This window comes from Podarcis cretensis (assembly GCF_951804945.1).
Source record: "Podarcis cretensis genome assembly, chromosome: 5".
Lineage (NCBI taxonomy): Eukaryota > Metazoa > Chordata > Lepidosauria > Squamata > Lacertidae > Podarcis > Podarcis cretensis.
Window position 1 is genome coordinate 29,519,710 of NC_137174.1, and position 26,884 is coordinate 29,546,593.

General features: G+C 41.2%; 1 protein-coding gene across 10 annotated transcripts in view; it reads right to left on the minus strand.

The window, feature by feature from the left end:
• Positions 1-21,960, minus strand: part of CTNNA3 (catenin alpha 3) — a 566,819-nt gene extending 544,859 nt beyond the window's left edge. For 6 of the 10 annotated variants that reach the window (XR_013838691.1, XR_013838692.1, XM_079975618.1 and 3 more), the window contains exons 1-3: positions 15,540-15,675; positions 12,640-12,748; positions 8,401-8,593 (exon numbers count right to left, since the gene is read on the minus strand). Coding sequence is in view for 8 of the 10 variants with exons in the window: in XM_079975618.1 (XP_079831744.1) it covers positions 8,401-8,593; positions 12,640-12,741 (295 nt within the window). In the remaining 2 variants the exon portion in view is untranslated. Of the gene's footprint in view, positions 1-8,400; positions 8,594-9,855; positions 9,966-12,639; positions 12,749-15,539; positions 15,676-15,845; positions 15,919-21,653 lie in introns of those variants that run through there. The other 4 variants (XM_079975614.1, XM_079975615.1, XM_079975612.1 and 1 more) reach the window with 4 other exon arrangements.
• Positions 21,961-26,884: the final 4,924 nt, after the last annotated feature.

Sequence of the window (26,884 nt, forward strand, 5' to 3'; positions counted from 1 at the left end):
ATCTTATTCATCTGGAAAGATCTCTTCCTGGTTCATACTAAGAAACTATTTTTAAATCTCCCCAAGGATGGGATGAAGAGCTGTCAATAGAACACTGGAAGCACCCAAGATTTTAATTGGAGCTGGCACTGAGCACAAACATGCCCATGCCATCCTCCCAAATTTTAAATTGATGAGGACGAGACCAATGAGAACTGAGGATGCTCAGTGGGCACAGAATGTTGATAAAATTTGGGGAGGGGAGGTGGAGAATGAAAAAATAAGGGGTATTGGATAGAACATACTGGTTGAAACCCTGAACTGAAGCACTCCACACTGTGATATTTTGGTACAGGGCCTCACTTGTTCCTTCAAATACTGATTCATGTGTTCCTGTGCTAAAATCCCCACCGCTAATGCAGAAGAGAGAGGTATCAGCATACTTGGGTTATCCCAAGGCTTGCAAATGCTTAAAAGAGACTGAAAATTAAAAATACAGATGAGGTGGGAGGAGAAAAGGTAAGAGAAAGGGAGTAACACACCATGGGTGGAATTCAACACTGATTGTGCTAATATGATTGTTCTGTCCTCTGAATTTGTGCAATTGCAGTCACAGACCTAAGGCCATTCTGATATATGTTTTGAAGCAGCATGCTGGCCAAAGTGGGGAGACCTTGCAACAAGATGATGAAGTTGTCAGCTCAGGGGATTAATTTCTGCCAGGAGGTCAATTTAATTTACTTAACATTTTAAAGAAAAACTCTTAGTGGTTTATGAGAAAATGTACAATAATAAAAACACAACTAAAAGATAAAAGAGACATATTACCAAAATATAAAAACACAACACTGAGCAGTGCAATCTGAAAAAAATGTTTCAACTATCAGGGAAAACCTGAGTAAATAAACAATGTTTTAAAAGACATTTGAAATATTCCACAGTTGGTACCTCACAGATGACAAGGGGGAGGACATCCCACAGGGTCAGTGCCAAATTAATAAAGTATGAAGATGAACAATGCACATAGGCATGTTGATTGTTCACCAAAGCTATTTTTGAAGGTAGAAAAAAGGCTGAGAAACGAGGGGTAGGACAATGTCCCCATACAACATGTGACACTGGTCCTCCAAACCAAGGGCTCATCTACACTTCTACACTGAAAACATGGGTCAGAGCAGTTTTGCCTTTGCCCCGCCACTTTTGCTCAGAAAACCTGCTTTTTAGTGCTAAATCATAACAAAGTCAATCCACGTAAAACATGATTGCTGTTTGCTCTAATTCAACGCTAAAATGCGGGTTTTCCCAGGGGAAAGCGGTGGGGCAAGCTGAGGTGTGGATGAGCCCTACCTTAAACAAGTTCTTATACAAAACAGAACATGTTGCAGAAATGGGAGAATTGAATGTAGTAACTACCAGTCTGTATCATTTGCTATCAACAAGCTTTTCTCTCCACCACCCATATTTACTGTTCATTTATGAACCTGCCCACTCTCCCTTCACCTTTTTAAACCCAGCATTATTGCTTATTCTGGCACCTCAAAGATATTTTATAGCACCAAGCACATAAAGGCTAAATAATTTTTAAATAAATCAATGATTAAAAAAATTAGAAAAACTGACAAAGTTGAAAATCTGACTCTTTGTTCATTAAGGCACAAAGAACTTTTTTTATATATAAATTTTTTATTAAGAATTTTGTTAATACAATAAAGAAAAGAAAGACAGAATAAACAAAGAACAAACAAAGAATAAAACAAACAAAGTTATACATCTTGTAATAACCATCTTTTCTTCATTTTTTTCCTTTTGGACTTCCTCACATCTCTCGCTCCTACTTTCCAAGTTAATAAAACTTTAGCCAGCAACTTATCACCTTATTTTCATTCTTATTGTACAGAATTCCAATATTTTATCCATAACTTTGAATATTTTTGTCAAAATCCTGAATACCTAGTTTTAACATGATATTCATTTAAAATTTATCTTTCTCATGAAATTCACTCATTCTCATAATCTTTTCAGCTAACTTTATGGTGCCCTATTGTTTTCAAATCTCTCATCCTTCTTAACACTCATATAATTTACAGTGTTTTTGAAGATAGTCCTTAAATTTCTTCCAATCCTCCTCCACTACTTCTTCTCCCAGGTCTCGGATTCTGCCGGTCATTTCTGCTACCTCCATGTAGTCCATCAGTTGCATCTGCCATTCTTCCAGCGTGGGCAAATCTTGAGTTTTCCAATGTTTGGCGACAAGTATCCTTGCTGCTGTTGTTGCATACATAAATAATGTTTGGTCCTTCTTTAACACCCTCTGGCTGACAATGCCCAAAAGGAAGGCCTCTGGTTTCTTAGGAAAGGTATACTTAAATACCTTCTTCAGCTCATTATATATCATTTCCCAGAAGGCCTTAACCCTAGGGCAAGTCCACCAGAGGTGAAAGAATGTTCCTTCAGTTTCCTTACATTTCCAACACTTGTTATCTGGCAGGTGATATATTTTAGCTAGCTTGACTGGGGTCATGTACCACCTATATATCATTTTCATAATATTTTCTTTCATGGCACTGCATGCTGTAAACTTCATACCGTTAGCCCATAACTTTTCCCAGTCAAGGCACAAAGAACTTCTACAGCTAGGTGTTATTTACCATTATATTTACATGGCAGAAAACAGATGCACAAGAAATCATCCAGGGTTCAGTTTCATTACATCCACTTTAGCTATTACAGTGCCTATTGAGTAGGGAAATGAGCTCCAGATTTTTACTGTAGCCAGCTCTAGTACAAGCACCCAGTGATGGTGAAAAGCTGTCATATAAACAGTGTTGTAGAGTTAGAAGGGACACTGAGGGTCATCTACTTCAAGCCACTGCAATTCAGGAATCTGAACTAAAGCATCCTCGGCAAATGGCCATCCAACCTCTGTTTAAAAACCTCCAAGGAAGTCCAAGGATTCCACCACTGCCCGAGGGAGACTGTGCCACTGTCAAACAGCTCTGCCTGTCAGAAAGATCAGGGCCGCCTTAAGCATATCCGGTGCTGTGGTACAAAGATCCCTCCGGCGCCCCCCACCCCACCCCGTTTCCCAGAGTTGTCGACCTTTTGGCTGGCGGGGTGGCATGAGGTGGGCCCAGGATTCCCGTGATGCAGAGGGCAATAACCAGAGGCATAGTAAGGTCAGGTGCAGGACCGTCTTAAGCATATCCAGCGCTGGTACGTGACAACAGCCGCAAGAGCCTTAATAGCGCAAGGATGGAAGACTGAGGAAATCCCGACTAAAGAATCATGGCAAGAGAAACTGATGGACTTATCAGAACTGGCAAAATTGACACATAAGCTAAGGGACAAGGACAACTGTGACTTCAAAGATGAATGGGAACCTTTTACAAAGTATTTAAAGACGCAACAAAGTAAATTGGACTCCTTGGCAGGACTCACAAACTTTTTATTGACAATAATCAGTTAGATAACTTAAGGATTTATACAACTTTGTAACATGCAGAGAATAGCATCCATAGAGAAATTAGAGATTGGAACTGAGGGAAGTCGGGGGGGTCTTCATGGGAGGGTGGGGGGAGGGAGAAAAAGGGGGTGGAATTAAGGATGATATGTTTTCAGATAATATGTTTAAATTCCTAATTAAAATAAAATAAAATAAAGCATATCCAGCGGTTGGGGTACAAAGATCCCTCCGCCTGCCCCCGCCCCCATTTCCCACATCACACATTCAACACACATTTAAAGCACATGATTTCCCCCAGAGAATCCTGGAAACTGTAGCTTCCCACTCACAGAGCTACAGTTCCCAGGATACTTTAGAGGAAGCCACGTGCTTTAATTGTGTGGTCTAGAACCGGTGTCAGCGGCTGAACATCTGCTTGACATGCGGAAGATCCCTGGTTCAGTCCCTGGCATCTCCAGGTGTGCTGAGATAGGACCATGTAAAAATCCCAGAGGGCTGTTGTCAGTCAGTGTAGACACTATGGAGCTAGGTAGGCCAGTGATCCAACTCTGGTTAAGTTATCCCTCTATAAAAGTAGTATTTCATTTCCTCAGGTCATGTGTCCCCAGTTAAACTGGCACTGTGGAAGAGGTTGTCCTATATAATGCATGGGAGCGGGGGGCGGAGGATTCTCCTTTATGGAAAAAAATAGGATTAAGCAAATAAGAGAGCCAGGGAAGTATAGCAGTTAAGAATGTTGGGCTAGGACCAGAGACCCAGATTCAAATCCCCACTCAGCCAAGAAGCTCATTGCACGACCTTGGACCAGCTGTTCTCTCAGCCTTGCCTACCTTGCAAAGTTGTTACAAAGATGAAATGAAAAGCGTGTTTACTGCCTTGGACACCTTGGGGGAAATGGAGGAGTATAAATGTAGTAAATAAAGAAAAAAAATAAGGACAGTGTTACTGGAAAGGTGCCTTTTCCCAAGTCAAACCATTAGTCCATCTAGCTCAGTACTGCCTACACTGACTGGCAGCAGCTCTCCAGGGATTCAGGCAGGGGAGATTCCTAGCCGTACATGCAGATGCCAGGGAGGAAAACTCGGATGCAAGGTGTTCTAACCACTGAACTATGACCCTCCCCTTAAGACATAGGTACATTGGAAGCCACATTATGCAAAATCAAACTCTTGGTTCATCTAGCTCAGTATTGCCCACACTGACTGGCAGTGGCTCTTCAGGAGTCTTTTCCAGCTCTACCTGGGATCTTCTGCATCAAAGCAGATGCTCTGCCACAGAGCTATGACTCCGCCCCCTGCTTTATTTGCAGATTAATAACTGGAATGTTGGGAATTAGAAAAAAATGAAACACCCAGTTATTCCCAGCCTAGCAGCTGGTCGGGGCACTCCAGCCATCCTTAGGGCCATTTGCCCCTCTACCCACGTAACCCAATTCCTCCTTCCCTACCTTGCTGACTGGGGAGTGGGTTCCTCTCTGCCAAGGGGGGACGCGACAGAGCCAAGTTTGCTCATCTAGTCTTCTCTTGTTTCCCCACCTGGCATTGGCCTGGGCTGGGAGGGATGAGATGGAGCTTTACTTCCCTCCTTCCCCTCCCTCTCCGATTCCAGGTTGTTGGGAGGGGGTGCTTCCCCCAATGCACTGCCTTTTTAACCCTTCTCTGGCATTCTTGGAAAGGGATGGCCAGGAGGAAAGGTGCCTTTTTGCTCTGAGCAGGCTGGAAGGCAGAGTAAGGGAGGCAGAGGGGGAAAGATGGGGAGGAGACTCACATAGGTCCTCAAGGCAACCCTCCCACCTACATGGCCCACACCCAACCTAACCTATGTCAAGCATCTTTTTATTGTTGCAGAGAAACTACCTTCTCCATTCCCATGTTCCTTGACAAACAGGCACAATCCTAACTCTTGTGTCTTCAGAAGTTAGTCCTGTGCATGAGGACTGTAGACTATGGGTTGCAGCTCATACAAATCCTGCTCAGAGTAAACCCAATGAAGTTAATAGGTAAAGATACCCCTACGGACCCCATACGGGCCAGTCGTGTCCGACTCTAGGGTTGTGCGCCCATCTCACTTAAGAGGCCGGGGGCCAGCACTGTCCGCAGACACTTCCGGGTCATGTGGCCAGCGTAACAAGCTGCATCTGGCGAGCCAGCACTAGCGCTGCACACGGAAATGCCGTTTACCTTCCCGCTAGTAAGCGGTCCCTATTTATCTACTTGCACCCAAGGGTGCTTTCGAACTGCTAGGTTGGCAGGCGCTGGGACCGAGCAACGGGAGCACACCCCGCCACGGGGATTCGAACCGCTGACCTGACAATCGGCAAGTCCTAGGTGCTGAGGTTTTACCCACAGTGCCACCTGCGTCCCAATTGAAGTTAATGGGCATGCTTAATTTAGGCCCATTAATTTCAGTGGGTCTGTTCTGACTGGAATTTGGTTGGATACAACCCTAGGGCTGCTGCAGTCTTAACCCCCCTTTCCTGGGAATAAACCCGGCTGAATGAAATGTGGTTTACTTCTGCACAGATGTGGTTAGAATCTCCCTATAAGGCTGGCTTCAGTCTAATACCACCCTGTTAAATATCCCATTGATTGCATTCAGCAGGTTTTAGACAATGTTAGTCTTACACAGAGTGCAGCCACGGAAAATGATAAGGCCCCTTTGCTCTCTGTAGGACATAGCTAGATACATCTCAGTGGGACTTACTTATGTGTGGGGTGAGGCTGCATTTCACTCTATGTCAAATAGACATATAGGTAACTCAACTTGACAACTGTCACGCAAAAGGGGCATCTGGGTATCTGCAAAAAATTTTTTCATTGGGGGGGCAGGTTAAATTCTCACCACCACCCTTTTTTTGAGAACAATCGTGCTTGCATATTTTGCATTCTACAAATGCTAAAAACATTTTTTAAGATGGGGGGGTTCTGGAAATTATGGTTCATGGGTGGGATGCCCATGGCCAGATACCACACACACACACACACACACACACACACACACACACACACATGCCAAGCAGGACAGCAGCAAAAGGAGAAAATGGGCCACTTTGGGGGTTTCTGTTTGCAAATTCATGAACTGGAGACCTTCCTTTCTGTTCCATTTATTCCAGTTCTAGGCCTCATGCTTGTTTCAAATTTGGAGACAGCTCAGGAGCGACAGAATCCAAAGCGTCTGACTACACCCCACATAACTGGGTGGTGGTGTGGGGGGGTTTGGGAGGGGAAAGAAGCAGGATTTTTGAAATATACTCAGAGTAGTGATTTCATGCTCTTTATTGCAGCTTGTAAAACAGTGACTGATTTGACCCCCAAACCTCAGGCTTTTATATACATTATTTACACAATGAGTCCCGTCTGATTGGCTGATTCTGCTTACCACCTGGAGCCTGATTGGTCTTTTCCTGCAGGCCAATCAGTTGTTGCATTCTAGGATCCTACCTGCCTATTGTTCTAGGATCCAAGCTTAGTACATAACAATTTTACTCATCGTTTTTGACAAATTGAGGCTGCAATTCTAACCCCACTTCCCCATTGGATACAATACGGCTTACTTCTGAGTAGGCACTGTTCACATTGCACTACAGGGGGGAAATTGCTATCATGTAGGTTGAAGGACACCCAAAGTTTAAAAAACAAAACAAAAAGCCCAAGGGATCTGTTTACATTGATCTCTGCGATCATGACATCCTCCTGTTCCTGATCCCATCCCATTTATTTGGAAGAAGAAGAAGAGTTTGGATTTGATATCCCGCCTTTCACTCCCTTTAAGGAGTCTCAAAGCGGCTAACATTCTCCTTTCCCTTCCTCCCCCACAACAAACACTCTGTGAGGTGAGTGGGGCTGAGAGACTTCAAAGAAGTGTGACTAGCCCAAGGTCACCCAGCAGCTGCATGTGGAGGAGCGGAGACGCGAACCCGGTTCCCCAGATTACGAGACTACCGCTCTTAACCACTACACCACACTGGCTCTCACACTGGCTCTTTACACACACAAACATATGCATCATGGAAATTTGAACAAGGGAACCTTCTACCATTAAAATTCATGTATGTATGTATGTAATTGGCTTCATGAATATTTTATTTTGGCAGTTATCTCAAGAACTGATCTAATGTCAATTGCAAAGTGAAAATTGAAGTTGCCTGTCAATACAAAATTGTAAGTTCTGTTATACTGAGATGGATAGGTAGACTAAAACAAGTGATCCTCACTAGAACATTGTATGATTATGGCTGACAGGTAATCTTTTCAGTTCAGTCACACTGTATTTTCTTCCAATCAATTTGAAAGAATTCTTAAAAACATTTATAATATGCATAATAACAAGCCTATAACTTATTCATATATTGGACAGTGAAAAGTGGATGGACAGCAAACATCACACCATGTTGCAATGTACTTATCTAACCCCAATGTTTCAGCCTCACCTTCTCCAGTGCCTTGTATTTGTGTAGTGAACTGCTGAACATATGTACATGAAGAAACTGAAATCAACCTTCTGATGGTGCCACTTTGCAATCACCACCACTATGGAGTTGAGGACAATATATAAACTCATAGGAATCAAACAACTTTTTTCAGCATGTTACCAGTGATCCATCCAGAGTTCCCTGCAATTGATATGCTCTCTGAACACAAAAATGAATCAGTTCCAGCTAATGCATCTCTCAGACACAAAGATGCCCATGAATCTCCTTAGAGAACACTTGTCTTCCATTTCACAGGGAAAGGGTTGATTTCCAGTAACTCTAGTGAGATTGAGAAGAGAAGGAAATGATAGAATGATTTAATAAGTTTAAGAATGGGCATGTGCCTATTATTCCAAACTATGGGGATTGTTGCAATTTTAAGAATCATAATAAAAAAATTAATAGATTAGAGTCAAATGCACTTTTTTAAAAAATGCAGCTGCTCTTTGAAATAGGTGTGTTATTGTTATAGCAATGACAGACTTACTTTCTTTGCGAACATCACGAAGCACAGCATTAAGTTCCTCCATTAGCACAGGAGCCTCTTTAGCAATTTTTTCCCCTTTGTCCAATAAGTTCCAAGTGGCTTCTTCCACAGAAGCAAGGATAACACGGGCTCGTTTGGAGAATCCTTTTTTCTTATTAGAAGGGTTTTGAGGGCAATTCACTAATGTGGTAACCTAAAAACATAAAAGGCATTTTAGTACTTTCAGCTCTGAAATTAAGCAGTTACATTTTTCAGCATATATTAAGAAAATAATGATCCCAGATAACTGACTAATGAAGCTCTTAAGGGAATTTTTATATCAAATTCATAATCCATGATTTGTGCACACACCACTAGCATATCCAACACATGGTGTATGAAGAAATAAACTCAGAATAAAGCACACACAAACAAATAGTCTCATTAATTGCCCCAAAAGCAGCCTCTAGCTTTTCAAGCTGTTGTAGTGATTCGTCACACAAAGGCAAAATATGTAGAGATATAACAGTGGTGTTAAAACAGACATCATATAATCATAGTGTTTGCTTTGCTTATATAAGCTTTTCAGAGAGAGATAGAGCGAAAGTTGCTTTTCAGTATTAAAGCTATTTCCAGGATAGTGCCTGTCAGGACTGGTCGTTGTCCTCTTCAGATCACCACACAAACGCTTCTTGTTCTTTTATAACTTTTTATTGTGTATTAACAAACAAACTTTTAAACGATCCTTATCTTTAACTATTCTTCCTCAGAGTCACTTATTTCAGATACCTTCTGAGCTCTGCTTCTCCATGACCAGCCACTCTCAAAATGGCAAAGGCACCCTTCCCTTCGTTTTCCCGCTCTTTTTTTCTAGCCTCCTGACTAGAGCTGGCTTGTATCTCCCCTCCTCCGAACCTGAGCTAGAACTTAACCCTTGCCTTTCCTGTGAACAGCTGGTCCCTCCCTGTTGTTCCTCTTGCTCTCTTCTGTTAGATTCACTGCTCTCCTCCCCCCCCCCCCTTGGGGAAAACATTCTCCCTCTGGGAAACTGGAAACTTCTAACTCTAACTCTTCCCTGACAGTGCCCAAGTATCATTTTTCTGGGCTCTATACAAACTTGTACAAAACGTTGACAAGAAAAGTGTTGCCTCCCTTGAAAAACCTCCTTCACTTTCTTTACTTCCTTTATTTAAGCTGCTTCAGTGTAAGTTTGTCTGATTTAAATTGATAGCTAGGCATGGCGTATTACATATAAGTATACAGAGTCCAATGAGGACTAAACATTCTTAGTGGCTACAGTGCCAGATTTACATATAGGCTGAGCAGGCTGCAGCTGAGGGTCTCATATTCTAGAGGGGCCTTATCCTCCTGCCATTTTTTTATTCAAATTTTACTATCTAAGCCCAGTTACTTAGTAACATTAAACATGTGACATGTGTCTATGACTGTATAACAGTTACACAAGTGTGAACTTACTGTTTGGTAAGGTTTGTGGACACTTTAAAGCAGGGGTCGGCATACTATGGTCCCCAGGCCAGATCAGGCCAGTCTGGGTCCTAAATCCAGCCTGCCCGGCCATTTAAGAACCGTCGCGAAGCCGAGACTCCCGGCGATGGCGACGGGAGGAAGAGGCCAAGCAGTGGCGGCTCTGCCAATCAAACACCGTGCCTGGTTTACCTCAGCGCAGTGCAGAGACATCTCTGCAAATCACATGCCGCACCTGGTTTACCTCAGCGGCATTTGACTGGCAGAGATGTCCCCGCACCATGCTGAGGTAAACCAGGTGTGGTGTTTGATTGGCAGAGCCGTCACCACTCGGCCTCTTCCTCCCACCACTGCCACCACCATGGTGCTCCTGCGGGCCAGAGAGTGGAACGGACAAGCTCACTCTGCCTGCCCGCTTCACAAGAAGAAGCAGCAGTGGCAGCAGCCGCGGGAAGTTAAGTGCAGCGCCCTCTTTCTCTGGGCGGGGAGGAAGCCCGTTTCGCGCCACCGCAGCCAGCCCTTCAGTGAATGAGGCAGACGGCAAACCAAGAAGGCGGCTGGGGCTAAGGGGGTAGGAAGGAGGACTACTTGCCCCCCTCACCTCTTCTTCCATCTCCCCCCCCCCCCGGTGCCACTTCTCCAGAGTCCTTTGAAGATTACTGGATGGCCCAGTGTTTGCAGCAGATCCAGCCTTCTGGTTTGGGGCACTCAAACATCCATGGGAGTTGTAAGAGTAGTTTTCATTTTACTATAGTTTCTGGAGGCATTTTTTCATCAAAACTGAAAAGGACAGGACAACCAACATTCATCCCTGCAAACACGTTCCCTGCCTGGCTGCTGCCTCTTTCTACACAAAGACAATCTTTCAGGGCAAGAGAGAACACATAGTATGAGAACTCCCAGTATAAGAGAAGAAGTGAGACAGCCTGCTGGCCGCATACATCTGTCTGAAAACACAAGGGATGTTGAGAGAAATATGCCTCGTTCACTAGTATTAGGTTTAGGGAAAAATAACTTGCAACAAATTCATCACGGTTTAAAAATTTAAAACAAACTAGGGGGAACACACAGAAAACTCTGGCTAAAAGTGCCTGTCATACTAGAACTAAGTACAGCTCAGAGTTTGGGGAAAAGAAAAAGAAAGAAAACTTCCATAAAACAAATCCACCAAGAATTTTTGGATTATCAAGTCGACCTGCATGGAATGGAGACATAAATCAACAGTAGGAGAGAGTTCTCCTAACAGTATTAATCTCTGACTCAAAATTGCTAGGTTAAAGGGTACTGCAAAAGAAGCAAAGTGGTCACTTCAAACCTAATAGTTTATTTATCCGCCTGAACCATTTATACACCAATAGCACCAAGTAAACTTTTATCTCACTGATGAATAAGACAAATAAAATGGGCAGCAGTTTAGTGTTCAGTTTCTATAGTCTTTATACTTTAGTTTCATACTGTAACTTTATTTTCTGCTTGTAAAAAAGGAAATGAGAGAAATAGTTCCAAAATTAATCTTTACCTACAAATAAACAAGGAACGGGGATTATACAGATTGGATCTAGAAAATTGGATTAGAAAATTGGATCACATTCACAGAACCACAAAAAAGTGAAGTTCAGACAACAAAGCTAAAACAACTCAGGAAGAGAGAGAGAGAGAGAGAATATTCATGAATTGGCTAAGTGAGAATTTAGAAAATGATGAAGGGCATATGATATAGTTACAATAATAGAAAATGCAATTACCAGGGGAAACGTGAAGTCAATTGAAATAATTTACTGCAAGTAGAGGCCATTGTGAAATTTATCACATGGAATAAATGGAATGAAATTATTGAAATATATCAGAAGGTAGGCATCTGTGTAAACTAGCTTACTGGTTTACCTATATTCCAGTGGGAAGTTTTAGGTTCAGGAAAAATCAAGCTTTTATGTGAGTACTAAGGAATATGTAAGAAGGCTAAAGATTTATGAATAGAGAGCTATCAAAACAGAAGAGATTCAGCTTAGCTGATGAACCTAAATTACTATAGTTCAGCAGAAGTCACTTTATGCATCCACAACACCAAAACCAGAGCCTGTCAACTTCAAAACTTAACTTTGGCAATAGTTCTGAAACATTTGCAAAGCATACTCTCTGACAAAGTCTAGGCCTAAAATTGCACAAGTCTCCTTGAAGTCACAAATACACAGAGGAAAGCACAAATTACACACAAAAAATATTAATTTGCAAAAATATTAAACTGCCTTTTGTTCACATACCAGTTTAATATTTTTGCAAAGAGGAGGTTTGGGTCTCCTATAACCTAGTCTGTAGTGAGTCATTGCCTACCTCCAAGCCCTTGCACTGTTCTCAGTAGGAAACAGATTTCTAACAGGCCAAAAGAGGAGGTTCAGCCTCCTCCCCAAACATTCACATATTCTAGGACACATGTCCTCTTTTTCATGGGTCTGGAAAATGAGAGTTGTCATAGCAATCCATAGTTAAAGGAAGAAGTCGGCAAATGTGTCCTTTTTTATGCTCTTCAAAATATGGCAACCCTAGATGTCTTCACTGTGTACACAAATTGTGGTTTACACTAAGTTCATAATCCTTATTTTGGGTAAGCATGAGTTCACACTTTATGCAGTGGAAAATGCATATATAGCTATCCTGAGTCAATATTTTGCTCAACTGATTTTTCTGAACTCTCATAAAATATCACATGAACCATCTCAAAATTTTCCTAGTTTCATTTCATAGTTCCATAACACACTTTTCCTATTTCTAATTTACCTGAATAATGAGGGGTTCCAGTATCTTCTCCACAGTATGTGTCTGAATCTGCAGGTTCCATGGATCAATTTTCATTTTCATGTATGGCATGGCTGCTGACATTTTTTCCCTGGGAGCAAAAGGAAAATAATTTATTATGTAGTTATATCAGCAATCATGGTATCTAAAGAGCTAAGCATATATGCTTAATTACACCAATAAATTTACAAGCTAAAGCCAGATTGAGAGGATGAGAAAGCAGCAGGAAGGCTAAGACAATCAAAAAGACAAAACATATTCATCAGGGTTCCAAATGAATTCAACTACACTTATACATAACCATTGGTTAATCTAGCTCAGTATTGTCTACAATGACTGGAATGAATGCAAAAAAAAAGATGCTCTACCACTGGCCATAGGATCAGGTGCATTCGTTTCAGCACAAGAGGACAACTACATCAACTGCAGAAGGTAGAAGATGGAAACTTGCAAGTTTCAGAATTATATTCTTGAGCCAAAGTGAGAATTGCTGAGCTCCAGACTTTATAAAATAATAGATTTACAGTGCAATCCTAACCGTATCTACTCAGAAAGAAGTCCTCCTAAGGTAAGTGGGGCTTACTCCAAAGTAAGTAGGGTTAGGATTGTAGCCTTATTTGTAATCTCTCCTGGTAGATGTATGGTTTTTCCAACTAAGTCTCCATCTGCACTAGGTCCATTCTCTGGAATTGATGCCCTTCCTTGCACCACACCTTAGAAATAATCCAAACAACACTATTATGAAATAGTTGTAGATGCCTATTGTTGTGTTGTCCCTCTATGGCCCCATTCACATTAGTAGGGATCCCCATCCCAGTACTGCTGCTGTTTCTTGCTTGCTTGGACCAGCCTATAGTCATACCTCCACATATAAGTACCCAACATTACTACAATGATGCCAGCTTGCAACCAGACATTATTTCCAACCAGCTTACTATGGGAGGCAAGAACATAATTATAAGGTGAGCAAGTAAACTTATGCAGAAATATAATTCTTCATGTCAGACAGGATCACAAGACATATAAACCATAATGTTGCAACCTCAGAGATATTTGGAGCTAAATCCTGTTTAGCATATATAGATATGGCTTTTATCTCTCATTCACTTATCTCAACAATATTATTTTATACTCTGATTCTGGCAGCCTCCTTACCCCGCTGGTGTATTTATTTTTGTCACGTAGACAAGTGTTGCATCACTTCTGGTAAATGCTAGCATATGGCTCAGTCCTCTTCAGTTAACAAAAAATGGCACTTCAGACTTTTACTTATGTGATATGTTTCTCATATGCTGAACTACGGGAACATCTGTTGTCAGATTCTCCTGGACATGGATTCATAAGTGTTAACATCCCCTACCATTAGACAAAGATATTGAACTATTTATCATTTGATTGTGAATCCACACCTAGAAAAGCTGGGTAACATCACTGAGTTATTGCCATGTATGACTTTAATTAATTCTCCTACTCGATTACTTATTTGACATGGCCTTTACTAACCTCTTTCAGAGTGTTATTTCTCAAACAGAGCCTTTAGCACAGTTGGCTGCTCTTCCAACTGGAGCCAAAAAATCAATAACTGGGCCATCATATAAAACACAATTATTTGGGTAGAACAGCCTTGAAAGGATTTGTGTCAGCCTATCACAAAAGACATTAATATAGTAATTGTCCAACTCTATGCATGCTTACTAGGAAGTAACTGCTACTGAACTACGTTGGGCTTATTTCTGAGTAAACATGCTTTACTCAAGATCATTGTTGCAAAATTATACTAGTATATTTTTTTACCTTTTTACTAGTACATTACGTCAAAACATCAGTTAGTTTCTTAAAGGCAAAACTGTGAAAACTCAATAAAATGTGAGCTTTTTCATAACAATAAATTAACACAAAAGATTAACTTAACATACAGTATAAAGTCTTAATACTGAATGCTTCATAAAGTGCCTTGGAAGTTGACACAAAAACTAAAGAGATGCAACATGTGTTATGTTTCCTTCCTTCATTAAATATAGACCTGTAAAAATAACTATACAATTAGTGGAAAGCTCCCAATTGTTTTTAATCTGTGTTACCTCACGCCCAGAGAGATTCTGCTTTATAAACCAATTCCAATAATGTTCCAAAAGTAGTGAATACCTTTTGACATCTTCCAATGCCCTGCAAATTACAAGTGCTATAGGCAGGCAAATATTTTGCCAACGTTCACATAGTCAGAACCTACACATGATTCTTGATTTCAATGGGATTTACTCCCAAGCGTGCATACAAATGAAATATGAAGTCAGTATTTTGAATATTTCGTCAATATCATCCCACTATTCTTGCACATAAATTCTGGGTTCCTTAGCTAACTAGATCTCCAGAGCTGTACAATAAACTGTACAAAATTAGGTAGGTTATGTTCAGAAATACCTAATTTCTATAATTTATTGATTTCAGAATTTGAATCTTCTTGGTGAAGTTAGCACAGAATATACAAAATCTTAAATTTTAAGAGCATATTTTTGTATGCACTTGAGACAGAAAGAATATTATTAGGTGCTGTAATTCCTAATAAATCTTTCTCTTAACAAAACTAGATGGAATAACTACACCTACAGAATTTTAGTACAAAGCAATGTGTAAAGCCACTTTGGTTTTTTCTTTCTGTATAATGAATGAACAAAACTGACATTTCAGGAGCTTAAAGTTTTTTGCAACTTTAACAGGAGTACTGTCAACTGAGTTAATGAGTGACAGTTCCTTAGTACATGTGTGCACTATATGTTCTCACTTGCCTTAAAAAAAACAGCTAGTCTGTTTCAGTCACAGAACTCAACTGAATGGTAATTTGTGACAAAATATTTTTAAAGGTGCAATGCTACAACACTCACCTATTTCAGAATACAAACAGTTGCCGTTCAAGTGCTGAACCAATGTCTAGGCAATTCTCCCAAAGTTTAGAAGTTCAGTGCAGCTATTATAGCTCACTACTTGGCTTATCATACATCTGCAAACAGAAAGCTTGACAAGCACTGCAGTGTATTTCAGGGTAAGTGACAGCAGGGCCATAGGGACTTCTCGAGGGGGGGGATGGGCACTCCTTAAAGCTATAGAGAACAATACTATACAAAGTCTCGGACAAATAATGAAAAAATAAAAATGAAGAACATAATTCTTCTAGTCTACATGGAACATACCTGGATAAAAGATGCCTTGTTTTGCCAAGAGAAAACTGTCTTTGTTTCCAGATTATTGGTGTTCCCCCCCCTTTCTTCTCTCCTACAATTTGGTCAAATGCCAGTCTCAGCCTCAAAGCAATGACTCAGAATTTCAAAGAGGACAGCGAAGGGATTCATAAGGTTCTCACCCACTGCACTGGGATTGCAATGTTATTGTTGTTATTTTTTCTTTTCTGCACCATGTGGCAACCCACAGAATATTGCATCTGACTCATAAGATGTATTTTGTCTTCCACCCACTTCCAAACAGAAGTATGTTGGTAAGAAACAGAACTCAACCCTGACAGTCATTTTACTTAATTGCTCTCCTTCGTGCAGGCATCTAGAGCAGGTTCTGCCCCTTTGTATATGATGGAATGAATGACTATGAAATTTCAACACTTCCCTTTAGAGTCCTCAGACTTCTTCCACCTTGAGCACTGACGGTGGAACAACCTTCTCTGTTCACTCACTTTTACAGGACAGCTTCATGTTTTCTCTATTCAGCTTCAGGGTCCCGTCCCCCTCGCCAAGCTAGAATATCTGTCTGTCTATCTTGATATAGATACAGGCATTTGAAATTTCCACCCAGCTGTGGTGGTAGTCCTGCTGTAGGAATTTCATTCTCTATCGAGAAGGAAACAGAGCTCTATATTGGAATAATGAATCCAATCTAACAACTGGTGCCTTTCCCACTCAACCCCCACCAATGTCACGTACTACTATTCCTGTTACCTCCTGCCAGCATGATCAGTGGTAAGGGATGATGGGAGCTGTAGTCCATATGAGCTGGAGAGCAGCACATTGGCGACCCTTGCTGTAACACAAAGTAAAAAAGAAGTGCACATAAAACCACCAAATCTCTTAGGAGGCCAAGACAGTGCGAAGGCATACTTGGCAGGATATGTTTTATAGTTGCAGTTAGCTCTTAATTTTATATTTCTCACACGTTATCATCATCAGTTGATGTCAGCACAACGCTAGGAATGTTATTTGTTAGCCTCTTGTTTGTTACTGAGACAATACATAAAACACAAATCATGTTTTATAGGCACCACCAAAAAATTGTGACTATATTTTTTCTGTAATTTGCCCTTTTGCAGGAAAGATGTTTAGAATGCAAGAGACTTGTTATCTGTGAAATTTTTACAGTTTTTCTTGGAATGGAAAATATGGTGTATTCTCCCATAACAGCAACCTGGCTGTTGTAAAATAGTTGGCATAAAATATTATAGTTCTATAGAGTTTAATGAAGCTAAGCCAATTTAAAGCAACAGCATGTCTGTTCTAGCTAATGTCAGCATAATGTCCTGCTCAGTTGACCTATGACACCATACGTAATAGTTTACCATTTCTTAAAAACTATGCCTTCCTGTTTTTCAAAAACCAAATAAACAAAATGGTATTTCCAGAGCCCTGTCTTTAACTGAGACTTTTACAACCTTCACCAAAAATTATAGCTTTTTTTACTTTGAAACCAGCAATTACATTACTTTGACCTAGATTACATTTTTATGTGTTTTATCCTTCATCACTTGAACCTCCTTGATCTCAGTGGCACTTGTAAGGAATTGCACATTGTCTTTTTATGGCATATTTTTATATTTTTGAAAACCTATCAAGTTGTTCTTTAAACTTCAGCAAAAAATATAATTCCTTCCCCCTCCCCCGCCGCCCTTTTGTCATATAATCTATGTTCTTAAGCCTTTACCATTTCAGCTGCTAGCTAAATCTACCACAAGTTGAACAATTCCAGGAGAGAAAGGAAGATATCTGAGCTGTACCACCTGGACTTTTCTCTCCCCTTTCACAGGTCTTTTACCACCTACTGCCTTGTGGAAAAATTCCAGGAGAGAAAGAGAGGCAGAAAGGCAAACACAACCTTGGAGTCTACTTTATTTGGGTTCTCCACAGAGGGCTATCTATCAACAACTGCCCTGTGGGAAGATAGAGATAGAGGTAAACAAAGAAGACATCATCTACCACTAAGGACCCTCTGGTAGGGATAGGAGAGAAATTTGATTCAGTTTGCATTTAAAGGAAACCTACCTAATTCAGGTGGGTTAAACCACAGTGCCTAGGACTTGCCGATCGGAAGGTCGGCGGTTCGAATCCTCGCAGCGGGGTGAGCTCCCGTTGTTCAGTCCCAGCTCCTGTCAACCTAGCAGTTTGAAAGCACCTCACAGTGCAAGTAGATAAATAGGGACCACTCTCTGGTGGGAAACGGCGTAAACGGCGTTTCCATGTGCTGCCCTGGTCCGCCAGGAGCGGCTTAGTCACGCTGGCCACGTGACCCGGAAGCTGTCTGCGGACAATCGCCGGCTCCCGGCCTCTTGAGCGAGATGAGCGTGCAACCCCAGAGTCGGTTACCTTTTTTACTTACCGTATTTTTCGCTCTATTGGACGCAGCTTTTCCCCTCCAAAAATTGAGGGGAAATGTGTGTGCGTCCTATGGAGCGAATGCAGGCTTCTGCCATAGCCGTGCGCAACCCCTCCGGCAGGGAGAAGCTGCACGGGGCTATGGCTTCTTTAGCCCTGCGCAGCGTCTCCCGGCATGGAGAGGCTGCACGGGGCTAAAGGGGAAGCCAAAGCAGCGAGCCGGATCCATCCCACTCGCTGCCTTGCCTTCTTCCATAGCTGCGCGCAACCTCTCTGGCAGGGAGAGGTTGTGTGCAGCCTGTACGCTGCTCTTTGGGGCTGGGGGGGGGAATATTATTTTCCTTGATTTCCCCCCCTAAAAACTGGGTGCGCCCTATGGTCCGGTGTGCCCTATGGTGCGAAAAATACGGTAATTCATACTTTCCAAAGCAATTTACAAAATGAAACACAGCCATCCTTCAAAATTCACACTTCTCTGAATTTTGCAATGCAGTTCTTCACCAAAGTAACGTGTACAAAGATGCATATACCAAGGTCAAGTATGCATAAAAATGTATATACTCATGAAAATAGCAAGTGCATTCTGTTAAGGGAAACTGCTTTGCAAAAAGCTAATATTAGGCAAAATTGCATTAAAATGTATATTAGGGGAAGATAAAGGTAAAGGGAACCCTGACCATTAGGTCCAGTCGTGGATGACTCTAGGGTTGCAGCGCTCATCTCGCTTTATTGGCCAAGGGAGCCAGCGTACAGCTTCCGGGTCATGTGGCCAGCATGACTAAGCCACTTCTGGCAAACCAGAGCAGCGCACGGAAAAACTGTTACCTTCCCACCAGAGCGATACCTATTTATCTACTTGCACTTTGACGTGCTTTTGAACTGCTAGGTTAGCAGGAGCAGGGACCGAGCAACAGGAGCTCACCCCATCACGGGGATTCGAACCACCAACCTTCTGATCGGCAAGCCCTCGGCTCTGTGGTTTAGACCACCACACCACCCGCGCCCATTTGGGGAGTCTGTCCCCGCCCCAATTCATTTTTTTTTTAAATGATATTTATTAAAATTTCCAAAAAATCCAGAATAAAAAAGAAAAACAGAAAAAAGAAAAAGATAAAATCTGCATTTAAAACCTTACTTTCATTAACATCTTTCCAGGACTTCCCCATCCCTCCCCCTCTTGTATTCCATTTCCATTAGATTAGTTCCACAAATTCTTACCCCAAATTTTAAAACCTTATTATAATTATAATTAGCCCATTATTCAATTTAGTTTATCTTGTATAACCATTTCTCTTTATATTTTTTGTACTTCCCTAAGATCGACCCCAGTTCCCTTCCACGAATTCCCCTTTTTTGTCACACAAAGTAAAACAAGAGAAAATAAAAAGATATAATTTTACAGCCTTTGGGTTCCAAATCTCCCTCCCCCCTTTCCCGGTTTCGATCCCCAAAATCCATCCATCTGTCTACTGCCGGCCTGGAGATCCCACGTCCATGTCTAAATCTCTCTCGATTCCACTTTGCCGTCTTTTTGGTAGTCTTTAATTTCAAAAGGCCCAATCTTAGAGAAACTCTCAAAAAAGATCATTCTTCTTCCATCCAGACCTCTATATTTAAGAGTATAACTCAAATTCTGTTTCTTGATCCTTTTAAAGTCTGGATGTCCCAAATGTTCCAACTTCGAGCTTAGTCCAATTCTTATTCCTCAGGTTTCTTTTCCTGTTCCGCTGCAAAAACCTTCTAATTCAAAAACTTCTAGTTCCTCTACAGAGGCTTTATTTGTTCAGGAACACAAACTTACCTCAAGTCCCTTCCTTTCTTCAATAGATAAATCCATTGTCTCCTTTAGTGTAGAGACCTCTGTAGACAAAATAATGCTTCGTTTTTGCAGCTTTCCCAGGAGATAAAAAGTCCTGTTCAATTCCATGAGTATTTTTCCACTTGCTGCCATTCTTGCAATGTCCCAAAACTCCCTCTAGAGGGATTATGGTAACTTAGTTTCCTTCCAGATCACACCCAAAAGTCAAATTAACTTGTTACCCTTGTTTTCAGTAATTTATATCCAAATTGTAACGAATCTAACCAGCAAAGTCATCGTAACAAAGTTGTTTTTTATTCTCCCACTTTGACAGCTACTTTGACAGCTGTCAAAATTTCTATATCTCTTCACCAGCCTCTCATAACGGATCGCTCCCGGTTCCCGGGGGGTTACACTTTAGTTCTCACAAACCACTCTTCTCCTCCAGCACAATTACTTGTAATTTCCCTTCGTGAAATTAATAACTTTTTTCAAATAAACAGATTCTTCTCTCGATCTTAGTTGTCAAATCCTTGCGTTAAATCATCTACAACAGGGGGGGCGGACTTCCTTTTTGCACCTCCCCCGCTCGCTCCAAATCCGTAAAGCAAATTTTTCCTTTTAAGTCCGATAAATTTACTCACGGGTTGTTCTTTTTAATCCAAATTTTCAAAAGAAGAAGTCAGTGCTCTCCGTCGAATGGCATGCGGCTTCGCTAGGCAGGGGAAGCAGTGGACTCATAGCACCACACACACCCCGTCACCTGCTCTGCAGCCTTTAAAAAGGCTCCTTCGCAGGTCGGGGGGGCGCAAACGGTGCCCGCCGAGTTACCAAGTCCATGGGCATCACCGCCCATGGTTTTTGAGGGTCCCCGCGTCGCCGGCGCGGCAGGACCCAACCCCTGCCCAGCAGGCTCCCTCTGGAGCTCGGAGGGAGTCCGCCATTCGGCGATGGCGCCAACCCGGAAGTCCGTCCCCACCCCAATTCAGAACAATATGGTAACTCTGGGTAAGCATCACCAGAAGTAATAAAGAGGAATGATGTATGGATGGTCCAGTATAAAACTACCTCTAATGCCCTATTGCTGCATCAATGACATATTAAAGAAAACACTCACAAGAAGTCCAGCAGGCAGGATAGGCCCTTTCTGCCACGCGCGCGCACACACACACACACACACAAATCTCATTGGGCTACCAACATTGCTTTTCTTGCAGGGCTCTCAACTTTTATCATTTACCAAACACAAAGAAATTTAGTTGGTGCCATTTTTCCATAACTTTGTAAAGAAAGATAAAAAGAGCCTGGTAGGATCAAGCAAAAAGCTTGTCTAGTCCAGTGTCTTGTTCTCAGAGTGGACAACCAGATGCCTATAGGAAGCACCACAGCACTCACCCCACTCATGATCTCCAGCATTTGGAATTTAATATGTATCTGTTCCTGGAGTATAGCCATCATTATTAGTAACAAATGATAGCCTTATCCTCTTTCATTTGCCTAATCCACTTTTAAAGCCACCTAAACTGGTGACTGTCATCACATTTTGTGAAAGTGAATTCTGTAAGTTATCACTGCTGCTTAAAGTTTTTGCATATCTAGAAAAGCCTCACCTGACAAAAATGTGCAGGATGCACCTTCATCCCATGAATGAAGGGGGGAGGGGTTAAGTGCCATGGCCAGGCCCTACATAAGGCCTTGGACTTGTAAAAGCAGCCCAAAAGAGGAAAGTCCACCAATTGTAGCTTCTCCCATTAGTGTAGTTTCATTTGTGGAAACACCATACTGGCAACCATAGTAAAGACCAAATCCTCTCTTCTGCCTAACATTGGGTCATTTCATATGGGATAAGGTAGTACATAAAATACCCTGTTTCCAGAATAGCAAGCTTAAAGGCCCAAACCAGCACCTTGATTTGGTCCAAGAAACAAGCCCTATAAGCATGTGGGTATCAAACAGAGTCAGAACTAAAAGAAATGTAACCATAAGCCACATGTCATTGGTTGATGGAAGTGTTCTGATTCCAGCTCCCATCTTACTTTAACTGTCACTTTGAGCAGTTACTGGTTGATATGGGGAAATGAAAGAGGCTGAGATATAGAGCTATTACAGTCTTTCTTGAACCTTGGAGCTAGGTCAAAGTATTGCTGCAAGTCTTGAGCTAGGGCTGAGTTGGGAACAGGGAACTAGAAAAGAACAGAAGGAAAAATGCAGGTTCGCATTGTACAGTGGTTTAAATAATTAAGGATGCTGTGTAAGGTGCAGGCGATTAATAAGCTAACAACTTTTTCTGACAAGCCTATTATTGCTGCCTGACAGGCAGAAACTTAGTTGGTGAAGTTTTTCCAGTATGGAGGTGAAATGAGGGGAAAGCTTTGCTTGCTAAATTTCTGCCAGCCAAGCAGCTGTTAAAGACACAGGAGCCCTACCAGGAAAAAAAACAGCTTCGGATGTTTACAAGGTACGGCAGCTAGAAAATTCTTCCATTTAAACTAGACTCATCCATGTTATAGTTGGACATTACCAGGTGATAATGCTGGCTTAATCTGCCAAATTCCACATATCAAGATGCTGTTAAAGGCACATTAGCATGCTAGGCTGTCCCCTCCCTCCCTAGCTAAAAACAAAGCAGAACATAATGATTTGTGTGTTTGATTTGACTATTTTATCTAGTACTTAGTAGAAAAGGACATAAGACTGATCTTCCCCTGCCACAGTGTTTACCTTTGAGAAGTCAGATATACCCATTTCCAAGTTTGTCTATTAATATTCCCTGACTGCTTACAAATACTGGAAAGTATAACAAGTTGATTTTCAACCATCTTGCAATACCTTTGTCTCTATATGTGGAAATGGAGAAAAATGAAGATAAGAGCCTTTGGAGCCTTTCTCCTTTGGAGGAAGACATAGAAGATAATCTAAAGAATTTGTGAATACAAACAAGGAGTATGTAATCTGCAACTTTAGACCTTATAGATTCGTTGTTTTTGAAAAAATGTAAACAAGCTAAGAGACTGCTATTGACAATAAGTTGCCTATGAAAATATTTTACTAGAACATTTTGCTTGATTTTTATGGAGAAAAGAGTTCAGGAATGTATGGAAAATGGTGAAATAAATTTGAGTGAAATTGGATACAGGCAGAATGTATCAGCTGGGAGAGGCGTACATAGTCACTAAAATGGTGCCTACCAGCCTGTACATATTATAGAATGAAGAGTGCAATCCTAATTACATTTACTAGGAAGTAATTCCTATTAAACATCAGTAGAACTTGAGTCTGAGTAAAGATATCCAGGGACTCAATTGGATTTGCCCTATTAAAAACATCTAGCTCCAGGCTATAGGGAGAGCTATATGTGCTTGCTCCAGCCTTTGTTGTTAAAGCAATTTTTGGTGACATTTTATTTTATAGCAGCAGGTTGAATTGTGTCTTCAGATGGGCTATAGAAAGTTTTGGAGGAAACACTGTTTAGAATAAGTCAGGCTATCAGCATTCTATACTTGATCTCCTTTGTAATGCTTTTTTAAAATAAAATAAAAATCTTTTAAGATATTTTAGTTTTTTGTTAGACACTCAAAGCAACATATTTAACTACCTTCAGTGATGTATACTATATAATTTAATGTTTTCATGCAGACTGTAGACAACTTTGAGATTCCCCGCCCAAAAGTATAAAGTGGTATAGAAATGAAATGAATAGTAGTAGTATATTGTTGTTGTTATTATTACTACTACTACCATTTATATACCACTTATAAAGTGCAAAGCAAGCCACAAGGAAATCAAGCAAATGTAAATATAGTGTAGAAAACAATAAGAGCATCAAAATCTATAAAAGAGGATTTCACTATCCAGTACCTACTAACCATCCATATCTCAATCTACCTGCACTTTCACCCACACAAAAACAAACCCACATGCGAACACCCTTTCCTTCACTCTTAACCGTTGCCAACCCCAACAATCCCCTGAATACATATACAAAAAGACCATACATACTTGGTTGCTGCTGAAAGTCATTAGCCTGCCAGTTCTGTTGTCCTGTATCAATATTTTTAAACTACTCCTGATGATGCCAGTTTGCTCTTCAGAAATGAAACAGGGAGAATATACTAAAATGCTGGCAGCCTCACAGTGAGACTAAAATCATATCTAATTTAGGACTACACCAACCCAAATAAGAACCTCACACCGTTCACCCAACCCTTCATTTAACAATCACATATGGTTATCATATGGCTGAGAAATAAAGCTCTCACCCTAGTCAGTCACCAATTTCCACTTTCCTCTTTGCCTGGCTTTTGACCCTTATTATAAAGGGTTTCAGGCATTTGTTTAATGGGGTAAGGTCTGTAAAGCCTGTCTTTTAGCTGTGTTTTTTAGAATGCATTGGTTGTGTTTGTTTTGATTGATTTTACTGTAAAGTTATTTGGGTCATTTTTGAGAAGAAAGCAACTAACACATATGAAATAATAACTGTTACGGGAATGAGTACATTGCCTCTGTTCATATTCCAATGAACAGAAGCAACCTTCTTGTTCTGATTAATCAGTTTTTTGTGGATTCTCCTTTGAATGGTAGCTTTCAAATCAGTAGTGGAATGCCCTGTGAGATGAAAGCATTCACCTTTTCGGTGGGAAGGGTGAGCAGCCTCCAGCTGTACACCTGTCCATGATATCAAACCATGATTGCACAGGGATCCTGACCATGTGGCTGCTTCTATGCACATATAGCTGTACAGGACGCTTTCAGGCATGCAGCCAAATTCAAGGATGTCAGGGTATACAGTGGTACCTCTGGTTAGGTACTTAATTCGTTCCGGAGGTCCGTTCTTAACCTGAAACTGTTCTTAACCTGAAGCACCACTTTAGCTAATGGGGCCTCCCGCTGCTGCCGCGCCACCGAAGCACAATTTCTGTTCTCATCCTGAAGCAAAGTTCTTAACCCGAGGTACTATTTCTGGGTTAGCGGAGTCTGTAACCTGAAGCGTATGTAACCCGAGGTACCACTGTATGGGTAGATGGTGGATTAACAACAGGTGTGTGGCGGGCAGGGCAGTCCTACATCCTTTCATTAGGGCTTACGTTTCATCCTCTTACCACATGATAGTGCATTCAGACAAGGTATTATTCAACACATACAACATCACTTCAAGATGTCTGAATTTTACATATGCACATTCAGTTATAAATGTCATGGACTATAAATTATCTAAGGGACAATTGTAATCTTCCAGTGGTTGAAAAGGAAAATTATCATCTTGCTAGCGGGTGGCGCTGTGGGTTAAACCACAGAGCCTAGGACTTGCTGATCAGAAGGTCAGCAGTTTGAATCCCCGCGACGGGGTGAGCTCGTTGCTCGGTCCCTGCTCCTGCCAACCTAGCAGTTCAAAAGCATGTCAAAGTTCAAGTAGATAAATAGGTACCGTTCCGGTAGGAAGGTAAACGGCGTTTCCGTGTGCTGCTCTGGTTTGTCAGAAGCTGCTTAGTCATGCTGTACGCCGGCTCCCTCGGCCAATAAAGAGAGATGAGTGCCGCAACCCCGGAGTCGGCCACGACTGAACCTAATGGTCGGGGGTCCCTCTACCTTTACCTTTAGAGTTTTGTGTAATTTGATAACTGACAGCGCTTGGTTACCAGTTGATAAGTGTTTCAAATTAAGGTCAAACCCTAACTGCTATGATGGAGGGCAAAGGCCAAACTACAGGTTACATTAAATGTGTTGTTGCAATTAATGCATCTGGGGGGTTAAAATAAAATAAACAAAAGCAGCCACAAGAAGTGGACTCAACCTTTTTCCTTTGCACCAAGGACATTATGACCTCCACCCCCCCACACACACAAATAAACACTGCTGTGTGTGAAAGTTCAGAGAAAGGAAAGAGAAGACGGAAGGAGGAAGAATATATTGAGTTTTTGCCTTAAACTGGCAGAAAAAGAGCTTTACAAAGCTTACATAATTGAATTCTCCTTCACAGAAAATAATTATCTGCATATAGAAAACTAGATTTCAAAAAGAAGAGTGTCTAACTTTTAATCTGATGGGTTCTACCCCTCACTCGCTTAGTCATGCTAGCCACATGTCCCGGAAGCTGTACACCGGCTCCCTCGGCCAGTAAAGCGAGATGAGCGCCACAACCTCAGAGTCGGTCACGACTGGACTTAACGGTCAGGGGTCCCTTTACTTTTACCTTTACCCCTCACTCCTATTAGCATACTATACGAGCCCCCATCTGTAGTTCAAAGTGGTACAGTCAAAGCATATGTTTGCCACTTTATATAATTGTTTTTGAGAAATAAGACACTTCCAAGTGGTCTGTTGATTGAGAATTCATCATGATTTGTTTGCACAATATTTGCAAGGAATTTATATTACACAGCATCAAACAAGTCTCATTCCACAAAATGTCAGGTTCCTATTTTTACTTTTGGAAGTGCATTTGTTGCACAAGAACACCCAATCCACTTTAATTGCCCAACCTGAATTTGCTAGTATGTGATTGAAATACAACAGCAAAATATTGGTAGTCTGGAAGCACCCCTTGTCACCCAAGTTTTATTTATAAATAAATAGGTGTTACAAATATCTAAAGGGTTCTTGCCTCACTGTCTAACTGAGCATATAAAAGGCTATCCCTTAAATTTCCTGTCCCTTGGAAAATGGGGAGCATGAAACAATATCTAACCAAGACAATGAGATAGATTTTTTAGGAAAAAAGCTTAAATCTTAACTTCAAGCAATAAGATGGTCAGATTCTCTTATAAAAAAATTATTTATAATCTAGAATATTAGTAATATTATGACTAGCTTTGTTGCATTGTCTGTAAAAAAAAATGCAATT